Source organism: Labeo rohita, chromosome 6 (genome assembly GCF_022985175.1).
Source record: "Labeo rohita strain BAU-BD-2019 chromosome 6, IGBB_LRoh.1.0, whole genome shotgun sequence".
Taxonomy (NCBI): domain Eukaryota; kingdom Metazoa; phylum Chordata; class Actinopteri; order Cypriniformes; family Cyprinidae; genus Labeo; species Labeo rohita.
Window position 1 is genome coordinate 28,156,036 of NC_066874.1, and position 18,598 is coordinate 28,174,633.

General features: G+C 34.6%; 1 protein-coding gene across 2 annotated transcripts in view; it reads left to right on the top strand.

Annotated features, from left to right (window-relative positions):
- Positions 1 to 18,598, top strand: part of cntn4 (contactin 4) — a 192,820-nt gene that overhangs the window by 11,896 nt on the left and 162,326 nt on the right. For both annotated transcript variants that reach the window (XM_051112477.1, XM_051112478.1), the window contains exon 2: positions 13,905 to 14,040. In XM_051112477.1, the coding sequence (XP_050968434.1) occupies positions 13,986 to 14,040 (55 nt within the window). In that variant the 5' untranslated portion in view covers positions 13,905 to 13,985. The remainder of the gene's footprint in view (positions 1 to 13,904; positions 14,041 to 18,598) is intronic.

Here is an 18,598-nt window from a genome sequence, read left to right on the forward strand (position 1 = left end):
GACTGGAGATGAGAACCACTGGTTTAGAGCCATTTGAAGCTGCATTTAAACTGCATTTTAATAGTTCAAACTTGGGGGCACCATGAAAGTCCATTATATGGAGATAGTTTCTGAAATGTTTTCCTCAAGAAATATAATTTCTTATCGACTGAAGAAGGAAAGACACAAAGCTCAGCACTGCTTTGTTTACAGTGGTAACCAAGAAAATGCTCTATCTCCGCTGTTCCGTAAGTGCCACCTGCTGTCAGAGATTGAATTTGCGCCTCATTTAGCCCGTCTGCTATTTTTGCTTAGTTCAGATATGTTTTCTGTAGCGTAATATCACAAAGCTAAGGTCAGACCCTTCTGTTTTTACCATTCTAATTTACAGTGCTACATGTGTGTAGCGTGTTTGTTCTGGAGCTGTTTCATAATTCTTTTTTATATGAAGGCACAGTTTGGAAAAAAAGTGATAAACCATCTAACCGCCAGAATCCTATAAAAAAAAAAAAAACACGATACAGATTTCTGGTCAAATTGCCCAGCACTATTTCATAGTACACAGGAAAATTAGTTCTTCATCAGTTTTACTCTAAAAATGACATATATTTGGCCTCTGTTGGATTACACAGTCTGGCTGGGACACATCAACCAGAAACAAGGGTGGCTCTGTCGAGTCATTGCCTAATCCAGCTCATCACTGGCACCGTGCTAAATAGTTGAAGAGGCACAAGAATTTGTATTGTTCCTGCTATAATAGTGATGTAATGGTGGTGGTGTTATGTTGTTGATGCCATTATTGTTCAAGACTCAGGCTGTAATTTGGCTTAGGCTGTAATACAGGACCATAGCAAAGGCCTTTATGGAGCAGCGAGCTGCAATTTGAACAGAGTAGAATCAGTAATCCACTGTTGCAGGGCTAGAGGTGTAACACTGAAATATGATTTGTCCTTTTTTAAACATCTTATTTTGTTTTTGAAATAAAAAGCATTGTTAAAAGTATTGAAAAGATTTACCTCCGTAACATAAATCTGATAAAGCATATTTATTGAAGTAGTGGCATTTACATAAATCAGTAACAAGTAGATGAGTCATTAAATGAGATTTCAAGTACTGCAGATTATTAAGTATTGGTACATTTAAATTTGAAGAGCGCCTAAAATGTGTCCATGTTTTTATTAGAGCGTAACAAGGTGCTCACAAATGGAAGTATCATTATTTAGAGATGTTACTGCAAAATGGTTTTAGCATCTACACGTAGTGAACAGTGTTTGCAGAGTTTTTGTGCTTTCAGGTCGTATGCTTTTAAAGTAATCTGACTTAATAGAAAACCTAGTTGATTTTGGTCCTCATTTAACCCTGTATTGATATTAGTACTGTATTTTTGTGACCTCACAAAAAGGGCAAGGTTTCATTCTGGGACCTCATTGCGTTAAACTCGAGTGTTTATTTTTTATTGCTAATTTCTGCAGATCTCTGGCTCTAAGTGCGGGTTCTGTGGACTTTGCAGTGTATTAGTGGTGGATTTATTGTTGTCAGCCTAAGATACAGCTATGGCAAAGAGTGTCCAGTGCACCAGAACTCACAGCCTTGGGCATTTGTCAGCTGTCGATGTGAGATCTTGTTTGGTAGTAAAGCTTAAGGCACACTGACTGCAATTTCACACTCCTAGCTACTTCTTATAAATCTTGCAGAACTGTCGGAAATATGACTTTGGTGCTGTATTTCTTCTTGTTTTAATGAATCTGGCTTTTTTTTTTATTTTATAGCTGTGGTGTTCTTGCCAGTTTATTCTTGCCAAATTAAAATTTGTTCGTGTTGTTCACAACCCATTTTACTTTTGTAATGTGACTAATTTACAAATAAAACCATTTCGAATGTTGTTCTATATCTTCAGTAAGAAAAAATGTGTTTGAAGGGCTTGCTTTGATAGTAAAAAGTGGAAGCTACATACCAAAATGGAGACATGTGGTTGAAAGAGATGCACTGAGAAGTAAGAGGGATTTGTAAAAACAGCTAAAGAAACCGAATAGGTGCAAGTTATTACATTTTGATAAAGGTTCATGAAGAAAGGCACTTATTTTCTTTGGAAGAACATGCACAGATAAATAATGCACAATAAAACCAACAATGTGCATTTAAAAAGTAAATATAAGGCCATCTGTGATTTCATGCTGACACCCCATGGTTTCATTCTCATCCATTTTTGAAATCAGAATAATATTTACGTGCAGTTTGCAGATGCATGCTACCGCACTGATTATATTTCAAGGATTTTGAAACCTTGATAATGATGTGTTTTTATATTTATGTGTTTTATCGATCTGTGAAACTGTTATTTGAACTCCTGTCGAGCAGATACAATGTTTAATAGAAAAAAGTAAAATAGAATAAAAATGCTTTCAAATAGGCATGTTTACCACAGCATTTTAATAAATGAACACAATGTAGTATTAAGTGTAATAATGTTAATTAATGATTAAAAATGCAGAGAAACTGTAATATTGTGAAATATTACTGCAATTTGAAATACTGGTTTTCTAATATACTTTAAAATAGAATTTATTCCTGTGATTCAACACTGAATTTTCAGCATCATTACTTTAGTCTTCAGTGTCAAATGATTCTTCATAAATCATTCTAATATGCTGATTTATTATCAGTGTTTTTTTTACCTGTGATACTTTTAGGAGTCTTTGATGAATAAAACATTAAAAAAGAACAGCATTCGTTTAAAATAAAAATCTTTTGTAACAATATAACCTACCATTCAAAGTTTTGTGTCAGTACATTATTTCTTTCTTTCTTTCTTTGAAAGAAATGAATACTTCTATTCAGCAGGAATGTGTTAACCTGATAAAAAGTGATAATCAAGACTTATATTGTTAGAAAATATGTCGTTTTTGAATAAATGCTGTTCTTTTTAACTTTTCGTTCATCAAAGAATCCTGAAAAAAGTAGCTCAAGTTCCAAAAATATATTAAGCATCACTGTTTCAAACATTGATAATAATTTCGCATATTAGAATAATTTTTTGAAGGATCGCCTGACACTGAAGACTGGAGTAATAGCTGATGAAAATCAGCTTTGCGTCACAGAAATAATTATATTTTAAAACATGTTATTTTAAATCGCAATAATACTTCATAATATTACTTATTTTCTGGTATTTTTGGATCAAATAGATGGAACTTTAATGAGCATAAGAGACTTCTTTATACACTCCATTTTGAGTTGTCTTGAATGCTTTACAAGTAGGCTGTGCATGTTCTTCGAAGAGCAAAATTGAAGCCAGCGGGCCAGCAGCCAGTTTAGTATGTGGATAGGGAGCAGAGATTATTGAAGATTAAAGATTATGAAGACCAAGGGGTCAAGGTTTGACTGGTTAGCATGGCTATAGCCCCTACTGGTACAGTAGATGCTCTAACTGTAACTATTTGTGGTCAATCAAACTGAGCTTAGTAACAGTTTTGCGATATACATGGCTAGCTTTTCATTTCAGTTATAGCAGACGTTTTCTAGTGTCCAGTTTAGCATTGTGAAAGCATAGTATTGGAATAATATAAAGCAATGAATTGTTCAGGATACGACCAGGGACCTTAATTAGGAAAGCAAATAGGGTCAGTTTTGACTTCATGATAACATTAATAGTATTTTACCATATAGTATTTAAGGAAAGGGAGGCAGGCTGTCAGGGACTGTGACGAGAAGTGAAAAAACAGGCAGATCTCAATGAACCTTTGACTGCGAATCCTATTCGGCTCCCTACATTGTAACGAGATTGGCAAAGACAGGGTGGCTCAGCCATGAAGGTTACATCCAACACAAAGAGCTCAGCTTCAGAGAGAGGCAGCAGAAAGACTTTTGTGCGGCTTTGCGTTGCAAGCCATAAGAAGACATTTTAAGCCACTCTCTTTATATCAGCCATTGCCTGAAGCTCCGTAGAGCAGCGGTGACTCTTTTATGTCCATGCGTTCTCTCACCCATTTTTCTGAGTGCTTGTCATTGATGCACCAATGCATGCCTGACTTTCAGCACCCTGGGCTCCTCTCTGGTTTGGAGAGAGGGATTTTCTGGCCCAAAAAAGCATGAAAGATGGAGGCATGTCACTTAAGCAACATATACCCACGATGAAAATAGATTTTTAAAAAAAAGAAAGAAAAAGGGAAATGCACAACCCCCCCTCTGAGGCAGCTAGAAGAGAAAACAAAATACTGCATGCATTTATTTTCGAGCTGTTTTTGACCATGACAGTTTTTGAACACCCACGCAAAGGACATTGATTGCAAGATAGATTTGCAGATAGAACTCTGTGGCGCCACTAGACAGTAGATAATAGCTCTATATGAATTACGCCGTTAGTCATAACAAACTAGTTTCGAAAGTTACAGTTTGGCAGCATTTCAAGACATTTATTTTTATTTTTCCCAAGGAACACATGTGCTCCTATGTTTAATAATTTACGAGCATGTTTAAAAACTTTAGGGATGCAACAAAAATGTGTCAGATGTCATTTTTCTGTGGTGTGAAAAATTCAGAACAATAGCTCTAGTGGCCTAGATGGTAATTTGTGTGCTGTAGTCATTTTTGGCACGATTGACTAGAGTTCGAATCCGACATTTGCTTTTTTTTTTTTTACTGTTTTCAAATCTCATATCACATTGGAAAGGCATTATTTTCAATAAAAATGAAAAAAGAAAAAGTTGAAAATAAAGTATTGGGTAGGTGTATTGGGGAGGACTTTATTGTCCCAATAAGGTCGCATCTATTTAATAATTTCAATTAAAATTATAATTTACACTCAATACGTTATTATTGCATACAGTTTTATAATATACTGCAATACTAAGGTGCAGATAATTGCCACTTTTTGACATAAATATTATAAATAGCAGAAAATCATGCTATTTTAACATAGTTTAAATAGAATCTAAAGCTATTTGTAAATTAGAGATGCACCGATTGCAATTTTCCTGACCAATTTCCGTAATTTTTGCAGATTTTTTTTCCCAATGCAAAATAAAAAAGAAATAAATAGTATATATAATTTTATTTTTTTTTAACATACAAATAAGAAATGTTGGGGAAAATGCAATGATACTTTTAAACATGAAACCAAACCACCAGTAGGTGGCGGACTGTGAGTCATTTAGTCATTCATTCAAATGATTCGTTCAAACGGCAGATTCTTTCAGAAATGAGGCAAGTGGGTTTCTGAATCATTGACTCACTTGATTCGTCCAAAAACATGGATTCATTATTTTTGTCAGCGAAATTGAACAAAAACAGTCAATATTGTGTCTAAAATGTAAGTCACTTAATTTTAACTTCTTGTTTATTGAACTATTGTATAAAATCATTGTCACTTTGCATTCGTATTGCTATTCGGGGAAAAATTGTGTAATGTTGCTTACTTAAATCGTATAGTATAAATATAATTTTTTGTACCACAGTATGCATAACTTTCTATGAGTGCTGTTGCGCTCATTTGTTTTGATTTCTGCACAAGTAGTTCTGCATACTCACTCAAGCTGCGCAAGCCTCATCTGGCTCGACAAAAATACATTATCAGTAAGTGTGACATCAAAACGGAACGGCTCAGAATCGGCAGATTGATCGGCTGGTCCGGGCTGATCATGCAGAAAACCGGATAATTCCGGTCCCTGGCCAGTCAATCAGTGCATCTCTAGTGTAATGGCGCATCGCTAAAAAATACTATTTTCAGTTACTGTAAATAGAATCCATTGCATGTATCACTGTTTTAACTTAGTGTAAATAGCATCTATCGCTAAGAAAATATGCTATTTTTACTTGGTGTAAATAGCCTCTATCGCTTTTTTACACTTAATGCAAATAGCCACTGTTGTAAAATAATTTGATCTTTCTTTCCTGTGACAAGGAAGCCCAGGTAGAAGCTACAAGCTTTTTTAAATTAAATGCTTGATAACCAAAATATCAATATTAACTAGGGGAAACATGCGGGGCATTATCCATATTGTGGGACTGTTAATTACAAACAAGCCTGAAATACACCAGGACTCTTATTTTGAAATTTCTATGCTTTACTATTGCTGGATGCGCATCCAAAAAGTCATGGGAGATAAAATATACAATCCTACAACCATTTACAATTAGAAATAAACATCATAATTTGTCACAGTCGACCAGTTGATCATAAGCAATCATTTGGCATAAATGATTTGTATTTACTGATTATAAACTGCTTTGGAAACTCCGTGCGTGTAGAATGTGCAGCGCTCATATTCACTGAAATCATATCATTTTGAAGTTTAATAATCATATCATATTCATATTTGAATGATATAAGACGTAACTAAGTAGATTCAGCCTTAATGTTTTATTTACATTACACTGTACAACAGTTGATTATCTTTAGACAGACTGTCAGTTTGTGTGTTAGCTTCTTTTTTTAGAACAAGTGATAGTCTTTATGAGTGAGTCCTTAAATCATTCACTCTTCACTCATTGATTCATTCAAGTGTTTTGTTTATAGATGTGATTTTATACAGGCTTTGTTTGGAACAATATTTATTGGTGATGCAAAAAGAGACTGGAAATATTGTGTCTCTATATGTAGGTTATTCAATATTAACTTTATGCATTGAATTGTACAAATCAATGTCAACCTTGCAGTCGTTTTCTTTGTGTAGTTTGAAATTCGCTACAGAAAGGTTTTATATGAGAGAGTGTTGTGAGATGTTCTTGACTGCATAAGATTAAGCATTTAATTTGTGAACAAACAGGAGACAATAAAACATTTCACACTGTAAGATGAGAAGCATGAGTGCACTAGATTTGATCAACACATGTCTTGAAATAGCACATTAACCCCATACGCTGCTGGATCAATTGTGCAGCTTGTTCTGCGGTCTGGATTCTCCACCTCATTTGTTGGCCTTCTCAGTCATGTCTCAGTATCAGCTGCAAATTAAAGCTTGTGGTCGAATCAGCATGCCTGTGATGGCCAAGCTCAGTGGTCCTCATCTAAATGCTGTTTTTGTCCCTTGACCCCCTTGAAAAAAGAAAGAAATGGCTCTTATTTAGAGGGTTTCAGCGCAAGCATGTCATCAGATCGTTCACATTCGCGTTTCCAATCAATCACACGGTTAACCTGTACTTGGAAACAGCATGCTAATGGAGACCTCCCGAATGAATATGTTCAAGAGGCATTTTTTTCTGAGCAAACTGTTTAAATTGCTTGTTTTGCTGTAAAATACATGTAAGGTGATGTGTGTCATCTTGCTGTTTTGATGTGATTTAGTATTTATCATAATTTAAAGAAATAGTTAAGCCTGAACTGAAATTTCTGTCATCGTTTACTCACTTTCATGTTGTTTCTGCATCATTTCCATTGAACAAAAAGGAGATGTTGGGCCAAACATTTATGGATATTTTCCTCATACAATAGAACTGGAGATAGGGACTATATATTACAGTATATTTACAATATACACTACCAGTCAAAAGTTTTTGAACAGTAAGATTTTTAATGTTTTTTTTTTAAGTCTTTTATGCTTACCAAGCCTGCATTTATTTGATCCAAAATATAGAAAGAGCAGTAATATTGTGGAATATTTTTGATATATTAATATATTTTAAAAATGTAATTTATTCCTGTGATCAAAGCTAAATCTTCAGCATCATTACTCCAGTCTTCAGTGTCTGTTACGCTGATTAGCTGTTCAAGAAACATTTTTTTTTTTAAAATATTACGTCTTCGTTTTTCTATGGAAAAGCATTATTTTCAGTAAAAATGAAGAAAATACAACATTTTTTCAACTTAATAATAATGTTTTTTGAGCAGCAAATCGGAATATTACAATGATTTTTCTTCAGCTTTGAAATCACATTAAATTTTAAAATATATTCAAATAGAAAACAGTTATTTTAAATAGTAAAATTATTTCAAAATTGTACTGTTTTTGCTGCACTTTGCTGCAGAAGAGACTTCTTTAAAAAAAATTAAAAAAATCTTACTGTTCAAAAACTTTTGACTGGTGTATTTCAACATTGATAATAGGTGAAATGTTTTTTGAGAACCAAATCAGCATAGTACGATTTCTGAAGGATCATTTGACATAGCCTAATGGCTGCTGAAACTTCAGCTTTTCTATCACAGGAATAAATAATATTTTAAATATATTTTTAATATATTTTTACAGTATTTTAATCAATTAAATAACGCAGCCTTGGTGAGCATAAAACTTTCTTTTAAAAACATTTTAAAAATCTTCATTATTCCAAACTTTGGGCTTGTTATATATACAGCATATTTTAAAATTATTTTTAGCCTGTGAGAGGAACAGAGCAACATTTAATACATTATTCACTCAAAATCACATCTTAATTTTAATTAGTGCTTCATGCTTTATTTTAATTAATACTTGAGTATTTTTTGGCTTGAGAAAATATGGAATATAATGTACTTTGATTTTTTTTAATTACAGTTTTAAGATATCACTATGGTATTTCTGTTATTTTTGGAGTTTGTCCTTGTTTACTTTCATTGTGTGCCAAAAAAGCAGCTTGAATTTGCCAAGATAGAGAGCCATACAGGTTTGAAACAACATGAGTATAAGTAAATGATGACAAAATAGACATTTTTGGGAGCCATTCCTTTTAAATGACAATAAATATATAAGAAATATAACTTTTACTCATTTGTTTGTTAGAAAGATGCTTTTGTCCAAAGCAATACATAGAAACGGTCTTCTACCTGGGGTAAAGGGCATTGCCAAAGGGCACAGTGGTGATAGAGGATCTGCTATTGACAGATCTTGATATAGAAAAAACCCATATCCGCACATCACATCAATGTAGATCCAGCTGATTTTGAGTCTGAAGACTATCTGTACTTGGCTGCTCTGGTTTCAGATGAAAGACAATATCCCTCTAACCCAGGTACAGGAAAAGAGAGCCAGTATGTGAGAGCAGATTAAGGTAGAGGAGGGGTGGAGGGTGACCTGGACTGATTGAAATAGAGATAAGATATTAGACATGATCTGCGTCAACAAATCCTTAGCTTAAGTTGTGGCATTGCTTTTCAGGAAATAAAGTGGATTCAATCTCAACAACCCTTCTGGAAAGCTCTTTGGAAATTATGCCTCAGGGTTAGTCCGGATATTCGAGCGGAAAGGTGTTAGCATCTTTTTAGTTTGGACACTGCTGAATTAATAAACTGCAAACTGCGAGACTTGTCCGCTGCGGCAGTCATGCTTCCAAGTCATTTCGTTCCCGCTCTTCCTCCTTGTAAAGCTGAACTTGGCTTTTTTCAAGGCAACTCTTGACATGTTCCCTTTCACGATTGCTCTGCTCACTCTGTAGAATGCTGCATAAATCACGCCGCGTCCCATTTACATCCGTCTTTCTCAGTCGGTAGTTCAGAACCCAACGCCCCTCAATTCACCCTCACCAGACAGCCGGTCTGAACAGGAATCTGAGAGTGGTATTGAGGAGCACAGCGAAATCCATATGCACTTCAAAGATTAGATTGATCCGTGTTTCTGCTCTGATTTTTCAAGTTTATATTGCTGCCAGTGGAGCGAAGTTTACCTATTTGTTTGTTTGTTTTTGCACACCTCAAGGTTTGGAACTAAGCGTCTTTTATCTTGTAAAGTCTGGGGGATATTTCACCAAAATCAAAGAATATTTGCGTGAAGAAAATGAAGCTTATACAGTAGAGTTTATACAGTGTGACATTTTGATAAATTAGCACATTCTCGCAGAATTCTCATTAGTGTAATGTGAAAAAATCTTATTCTTATTGATAGAATCTCATTGTTTTTTTAGTATGATACAGAATTGAACTAAAATATTTGTGTGTACATGTAAGTAAAAAAAAAAAAAAAAATTATTGATCTTAATGGGGTTTACTAGTATGCATCATTTTCTTTGATTATGGTGTGAAATGTTGTCATCTCTGCTTGTTTTTGTTATATTTACTTAAAGGACCAGAACAAAAATTGACAGATAGTGTCACCCCTTGTCATCCAAGATGTTCATGTCTTTCTTTCTTCAGTTGTAAAGAAATTATGTTTTTTGATGGAAACATTTCAGGATTTTTCTCCATGTAATGGACGGATATGGTGCCCGATTTTGAACTTCCAAAATGCAGTTTAAATCCGGCTTCAAACGACCTCAAATACGGTTGTAAATGATCCCAGCCGAGGAAGAAGGGTCATAAAAATAATACAGTTTATATACTTTTTAATATTAAACGCTCATCTTGTCTCACTCTGCCTGAACGGTTTTATTTCCAGACAGTTAGGGTATGTCGAAAAATTCCCATCTCATGTTCTCCCTTAACTTCAAAATCGTCCTATATCACTGTTTTACCTTTTTTGTTGAGGGTGTTCGATCTTCTTTGCATGTTCACTTTGTAAAGACTGGGTCGGTACTTCTGCAGCGATGTAGGATGATTTTGAAATGATTTTTGAAGTTGAGGGAGAAAATATGATTGGAGTGTGTTGACATACCCTAACTGTCTTGAGGCAGAATACACAGAGTTCAGGGAGTGTAAGACAAGATGAGTGTTTGAGATTAAAAAGTATTTAAATTGTATTTTTTTCATGAAAATAACCAAGATCCTTCTTCCTTAGCTGGGATCGTTTAAAACATAATTTAAGGTCGTTTGAAGCCGCTTTTAAACTGCATTTTGGAAGTTCAAAATTGGGGCACCATAGCAGTCCATTATATGGAGAAAAAATACTGAAATGTTTAACTAAAAAAAAAGCAGTGAGTACATTATCTGTACATTTTTGTTCTGGAAGTGGACTTATCCTTTAAAGAAATAATAAATCTTCAGCTAAAAATATACAATATTTTGTGCCTCGATTCCCTAAAATACAACATAAACACAATGAGGTTGTCCATTTATTCAACCCATTGTTTGTTTCACTAAATTAGGAGTTTTTTAAAGAAGGCTAAGGTAATGCTTGGGGATTCTGGGACTTTACAGTAGACCCCATTGATTTCCACTACCTTTCCAGCAACTTTTGTGCTTTTGCACTGTCAAAGGTTTGAAGCACATAGAGAATTACTCCTTTCCCAAACACAATGTGTGCGCTTGGTCCCGATTCCATGGTGATCCCTATGGGACTCCAACTGAGAAGTAAAAACAGAACCAAAAACAACGCTTCCTCTTCTCATTCTCACTACAAACATCCTTCAACCACACCAAGCGCACAGTAGATATCGAAGTTTGTCATGTGAAGATTCAACAAATGTATTCAACTGTACAGAGTGTGAAAGAAAGCGTTATTTAGCTTGGGACTGATATAAAAAAGCTCCACAACTTACATTGTAGAGTATTAAATCAAGACCATAATGACACACAACTGCAACTGGAAATTAGTGCTGGGCAGTTTAACCAAAAACTGTATCATCATTTTTCTACGGATTCTGGCCTGTTCACTTTTATCACGTTTTTTCCCTGACTGTGCTTTTATATATATCAGAATTTTTTTGTGATGTGCGGATATGGGTTTTTTCTATATCAAGATCTGTCAATAGCAGATCCTCTATCACCACTTTGCCCTTTGGCAATGCCCTTTACCCCAGGTAGAAGACCGTTTCTATGTATTGCTTTGGACAAAAGCATCTTTCTAACAAACAAATGAGTAAAAAATCCAAACAAACATGGGGCATGAGCAGTTTTTAATGTCAAGTAGATTGTAAAATTTGAATACGAATGTAAATTCACTCTCTGACAGCAGGTGGCGCTTATGAAACAGCAGCAATACAGCGTTTCCTTCGTTACTGCTATAAACAAAGCAGTTGCGCATTTAAATACTACATTAATTTACATTATATGGAGGTAAGATGAAAAGAAAACTTTTCTGAAGATAGTTATTTCTCCTCAGAGTTACATTCATATAAACCCCTCACCCCCAGTTCAGCATTTATGATTTTCTTCCAATATTTTGTTCATCGTAAACAGTGCGCTTGATCAGATCGCTACAGTAATTTCTCTTCTTTGTATCTGTCTTCATTGTCTCTGGCTTCTGTTAATGGCCTTTTACAGTAGGTTTATTTCCCAGTTAAATAATTAGTTGTGTGTTATTAATAGTTCTAGAAGATCTTCAACCATTAGTCATAATTTATGAGTTAACAGGGATCTCCTCTCAATTCTCAATTGACGACGCTATGTTGATTAGCCAGTTGTACCATGTTTGAATTGCACACCATGCGCAATTCAAACCGGTTTACTGTTTAAACCGGCATGTCGCCCAGCACTACTGAAGTTTTTTACAAGCTAGAATAGAGGAACTAAATTTATGCTAGATGAAATATGAAATGATTGTATATCCTGTTTTTTTCCCTTCAAAGATGAACTGTGTAATTTCTGCACCACAAGTGTCACCAGAAAATCTTTATGATCTTTCATCAAAATGTAATAACTTGCTCTATTTATTTATCCAATCAACTGTCATATGTTGAGACCACTTTTCACAATCCAGTTAACTCCTGTTAGATAAATGTATGTGTTTATTTATTTATTTATTTATTGGTTGGTGCTTATCCAGCTTCACTTGGCAGTATGTCACAGATGTTAAATACACCCAAAAACAATTTTCACTCAGACGTTGCTATACTCTAAAAAATGCTGGGTTAAAAACAACCCAACTTGGGTTATTTGGCAACCCAGCACTGGGTAAATATTGGACAGAGCACATGCTGGGTTATTTTAACCAAACTGATTGGGTTAAATGTTTTTAGCCAACATGCTGGCTTGTTTTATTTAAATCAGCTGTTGTTTAAAATGACTATATTGCTGCTTAAAATAAAAAATCACACATAATTACTAGAGGCAACAGCAATAATCAGATGAACATTTATTGTTAAGCAAGAACAACCATGGACAAAAGATATAAGAGAAATTGAGTTCATGTGAATATACAGCATGATTTACAATACAAGCATTACAGAAATAAAATTTTAAGAAAATTTTAATTTAAGTGTATTCAGCTGTTCTCTGTAATCCTTTTTCACCAAAATAGTGCAAATTCTCGTGTTGCCGAAATCTGAGCCGGTGATGAGATGCTGTTCGCCGGGGGAACCACAACTTCAGACCGCCGCCTCACTTTTCACTCACAGCTGAAAGATGCTGTGACTGACTCCATAACCTGCCCATAAATAAACAGTACAGAGATTAGAAAACATATTTTAACATCAAATTGAATTTAGTATTATAATGAATAAAATCAATTTATGTTATGCAAGGCAAAAGGCATTTCCATCATGCGAAAACAAACACTTAAGATGCATTTAACTAACATCTCATCCTTGTGTGTTGCATTGCATAAAATAATAGAATTTACAGCACAGTAAAGCCTTTATAAATGGAATAAAATGTATACAAACCTTTATTTCGCTGGAGTGGTGCACCGAATCGGCATCACTGAGAATCGCTCATCTCTGTAGAGGACTCAAAAACTGCGATTGTAACTCAGCAGCTGGGTTGTTTCGTCTGAGACAGGCTCAACTCAGCGGTTGGTTGGAAAAAATGACCCAGCAGCTTAGTTACAGAAAAACTACCCAGCACCTGGGTAAAAATATTCAAAAACTAACCCAATAAAATGACAGATCAGGCTGAACCCAGCATTTTTTAGAGTGTAGTAAATTTTACAATTACAAAGAAAAGGCAAGTAACACATTAAATTAAACCTGAAATGGTACCTTCTTGTAAATGTACTTCAGTAATCAAAAGTGGTGAACATAACTTTATAATGAAAAGCAAATTTAACATGTTCATTTCAGGTATCAAAAAGAACTGAATCAGTTTTTAAAGACTGAAACGTTATGGCAGCATCCTGCATTTGAACTCAGTCAGCTATTACAAGAACTTTACCAGAGTGGAGGATCTTTAAATCAAACTTAACACCTAATTTTTGTGTTCCTTGCAGAGTGAAGAACGAGAAACCACAGAGAGGCCTCCATACATTCGTGATTGGATGTGAGTTGACTTTGACCGTACCAAAGTGAAGATGAAGTTGCTATGGAAACTGCTGGTTCTGCAGTCATTCCTGGGGTGCCTTGCAGGTAAAAGTATCTTATTAAGAACTTTTGATGCGTGCATGGCAGCTCCTCTTTGTGAAGTCTGGTTCCTTATTCCTGTGTATATAGGCCAGGGGACTGTCTGCAAAGACGTTACGGAGATTGCAACAAGCTTGGATGCAAATTATATTACCGAATAATAGGACTGATCATTAGAAAAGTGAAAGAAAAGTCCAAGTTACAAAGAAAAGGACTGTGTAGTTTAGTTAACAGGGGAGCAATTGTTAAAGTAAATAATGGGATCCAGCGGGCAGTTCCGAAAGGAAGGGCTGTCTGCTGTTTGCTTGATAGTTTTGAATATAAATTAGGTGATCGGCTTGCAAGATAGCATACTAAGATGAAAAATATTAATTTGAATGTACTGATAACTAAGAATGGGAGATTTAATCAAGAGAAATCTAAATCTTTATTCTTTGGCAGACTGATACAATTTATAGCAGTCTGAAATTAAATTCTGCGGGACGCTACTGACCCAGAGGTGCTCTGTACTGCACAATTGAAAATGACTTGTTACAAAAAGCCAATTACTGAGTGTTACTTTGAGAAAAACAGAGCTAAAGAAGTGTGATGGTGAGCTCTTGGCTTATCAGTGTTACATTAAGGCTGATTTGATTCATTGACTGATTGATTGATTGGCTTTCATGGTTTTTACAATGCTAATTTTAAAAACAATTTGTCTTTTAATGAAAATGTCCTTTAAAATTAGTCAAACATGCATTTAAAGGTATAGGTTACCCAAAAATGAAAATTCTTTTATTGATTGTTCACTCTCATGTCGTTTCAAACTTTTAAGACAGCAATGCAACTACAGATACAGGCCTTTAAGAATGCACGTTTTTTTTCACGTGGCAGCATGCAGTGCGCCACGCATTCAAGGCCCAGAAAAGTTAGTCTGAAATTAAATTCTGCTGGACACTACTGACCCGGATGTGCTCTGTACTGCACAACTGAAAATGACTTGTTACAAAAAGCCAATTACTGAGTGTTAGTTTGAGAAAAACAGAGCTAAAGAAGTGTGATGTGAGCTCTTGCCTTATCAGTGTTACATTTAGGCTGATTTGATTCATTGACTAATTGATTTTAGGCTTTCATGTGTTTTACAATGCAATTTTTTATTTTTTTATTTTAGTTTATGTCTTTTAATGAAAATGTCCTTTAAAATAAGTCAATCACGTATTTAAAGGGATAGTTCACCGAAAAGTGAAAATTCTCCCTGTTGAAAAAACCAGCTTATGATGGTTAGGTAGGTTTTGATGCTGGGATGTTGGTTTTAGCTGGTTTATGCTGGTCCTTAGCTGGATTATGCTGGTCCTTAGCTGGCCATGTGTTGGTCCAGGACCAGCAAAGAGCCAGCATAAACCAGCAAAGGACCAGCATAGACCAACATCCCAGCATCAAAACCTACCTAACAAGCATATGCTGTTTTTTTTAACAGGGTAGTCATTAATTGTTCACCCTCATGTCGTTCCGAACTTGTAAGACCTTCGCTCATCTTCAGAACACAAATTAAGATATTTTTGATGAAATCCGAGAGCTTCCCGATCATGCATAGACAACAATGCAACTACAGATGTGGCCTTTAAGAATGCACGTTTTTTTTTTCACGTGGCAGCATGCAATGTGCCACACGTTCAAGGCCCAGAAAAGTTAGTCTGAAATTAAATTCTGGGGGACGCTACTGATCCAGAGGGGCTCTGTACTGCACGATTAAAAATGACTTGTTACAAAAAGCCAATTACTGAGTGTTACTTGTGAAAAACAGAGCTAAAGAAGTGTGATGGTGAGTTCTTGCCTTATCAGTGTTACATTAAGGCTGATTTGATTCATTGACTGATTGATTAATAGGCTTTCATGTGTTTTACAATGCAATTTTTTTTTACAATTTTTTATTTTAGTTTTTGTCCTTTAATGAAAATGTCCTTTAAAATAAGTCAAACACGTATTTAAAGGGATAGTTCACCCAAACATGAAAATTCTCCCTGTTGAAAACACCTGCATATGCTGGTTAGGTAGGTTTTGATGCTGGGGTACTGGTTTTAGCTGGTTTATGCTGGTCCTTTGCTGGTTTATGCTGGTTCTTAGCTGGTTTATGCTGGTCCTTTGCTGGTTTATGCTGGTCCTTTGCTGGTTTATGCTGGTCCTTAGCTGGTCATGTGCTGGTCCAGGACCAGCTTAAACCAGTGAAAAGCCAGCATAAACCAGCTAAGGACCAGCTAAAACCAGCATCCCAGCATCAAAACCTACCTAACCAGCATATCCTGTTTTTTTTAACAGGGTAGTCATTAATTGTTCACCCTCATGTCGTTCCCAACTTGTAAGACCTTCGCTCATCTTTAGAACACAAGTTAAGATATTCTTGATGAAATTGAGAGCTTTCTGATTCTGCATAGACAACAATACAACTACAGATGTGGCCTTTAAGAATGCACGTTTTTTTCACGTAGCAGCATGCAATGCGCCACGCGTTCAAGGCCCAGAAAAGTTAGTCTGAAATTAAATTCTACGGGAGGCTACTGACCCAGAGGGGCTCTGTACTGCACAGTTGAAAATGGCTTGTTACAAAAAGCCAAATACTGAGTGTTACTTTGAGAAAAACAGAGCTAAAGAAGTGTGATGGTGAGCTCTTGCCTTATCAGTGTTACATTAAGGCTGATTTGATTCATTGACTGATTGATTGATAGGCTTCATGTGTTTTACAAGGTTATTTTAAAAAAAGATAATATTTTAGTCTTTTAATGAAAATGTCCTTTAAAACAAGTCATACATGTATTTAAAGGGATAGTTCACCCAAAAATTCTCTCATTAATTGTTCACTCTAATGTCGTTCCAAACTTGTAAGAACTTTGTTCATCCTCGGAACACAAATTAAGATATTCTTGATGAAATCCGAGAACTTTCTGATCCTGCATAGACAGCAATGCAACTGCAGTTGTGGCCATTTAAGAATGCACGTTTTTTCAGCATTCTTAGCAGCATGTTCAAGGCCCAGAAAGGTTAGTAAGGACATCGTTAAAATAGTCCATGTGACATCAGTGGTTCAAGCATAATGTTTTGAAGCTACCAGAATATTTTTTTTTTTTGTGCAAAGAAAACAAAATGAACAACTTTATGTAACAATTTATTGTTTATGTCAATCTTCGACGCACATTCTTATTATCATTGACAAATGTTTTCATTACTTATTTTAACAAGATTAGCCCTTGTGTTTTGTGAGGTGGAAGATTTGAGGGAAATACTATGGATATTGTTCCCCAGTACCTTTTTAGTCGACACCAACTAGTTACAAACCTATAAAGTTCATACCGTGCAACGCCATTTAAGTCAATGATCCTTTCCACTCATAGTGTCTTAAAAGAGACAATTAGGGCTGGAGGGAAGTAAAACGTTCACCCCCCCTCATCTATCGCTTGAGTCTTTGTTGTTAATTAATGTATAAGGAGAAGAAATGGCGATATGCATTCAAAACTCATATCTTGAATTATTTTATATTTCATTAAGGAGCAATTAAGGTGACTGTTATCTCTATTAATACTTTCTTATTTTTTTTTTACCTGAGGGCTCTTTTACATCAATCATAATCTGTTTCGGAGAAGCAGCTCCATTTCTCATACTTAACACTGTCTGTGTGAAATTAGCGCTTTTTACCTCCTTTGAAGTGTTTAATCAGCTAGAACTTTGTGAGATGACGTCCTGCAAATCGTTTACTGTAGTTTACTTTTATGGAATGTAAGAGAAAGATCCACAGATGCCACAAATGATCAATAATTTATTTTATTTAAATTTTATTTTATTTTATGTTCTTTTTACTTTTATTTTTTAGTTTTATTTTATTAAATTTTTTATTTCATTTCATTTCATTTTGAGGAAAACAAGCCAGCAAGTACCCAGATCCACAGATACCACAAATGCTCAATAATGCTTTTATTATTTTTATTTTATTTTATTTTATTTTATTTTATTTTATTTTATTTTATTTTATTTTATTTTATTTTATTTTTAATGTATTTTATTTCATTCTATTTCATTTCATTTTTTATTTTATTTCACTTCATTTCATTTTGAGGAAAACACACCAGCAAGTATCCAGATCAAATGATCAATAATGCTTTTATTTTATTTTATTTTATTTTATTTTATTTTATTTTGAGGAAAGCAAGCCAGCAAGTACCCAGATCCACAGATGCCACAAATGATCAATAATGTGTATTTGAATGTATTTTAATTTATTTTATTGTATATTTTTCATTTACATTTCATTTTTTGTTTTGTTTTATTTGGTTTTGTTTATTTTGAGGAAAAGAGGCCAGCAAGTACGCAGATCCACTGATGCCATAAATATTTTAATTTAATTTTATTTCATTTTTTTTTATTTCATTTCATTTTGAGGAAAACACACCAGCAAGTACCCAGATCAAATGATCAATAATACTTTTATTTTATTTTATTTTATTTTATTTTATTTTATTTTATTTTCATTTTGAGGAAAACAAGCCAGCAAGTACCCAGATCCACATGTGAACGTATTTTAATTTATTTTATTCTA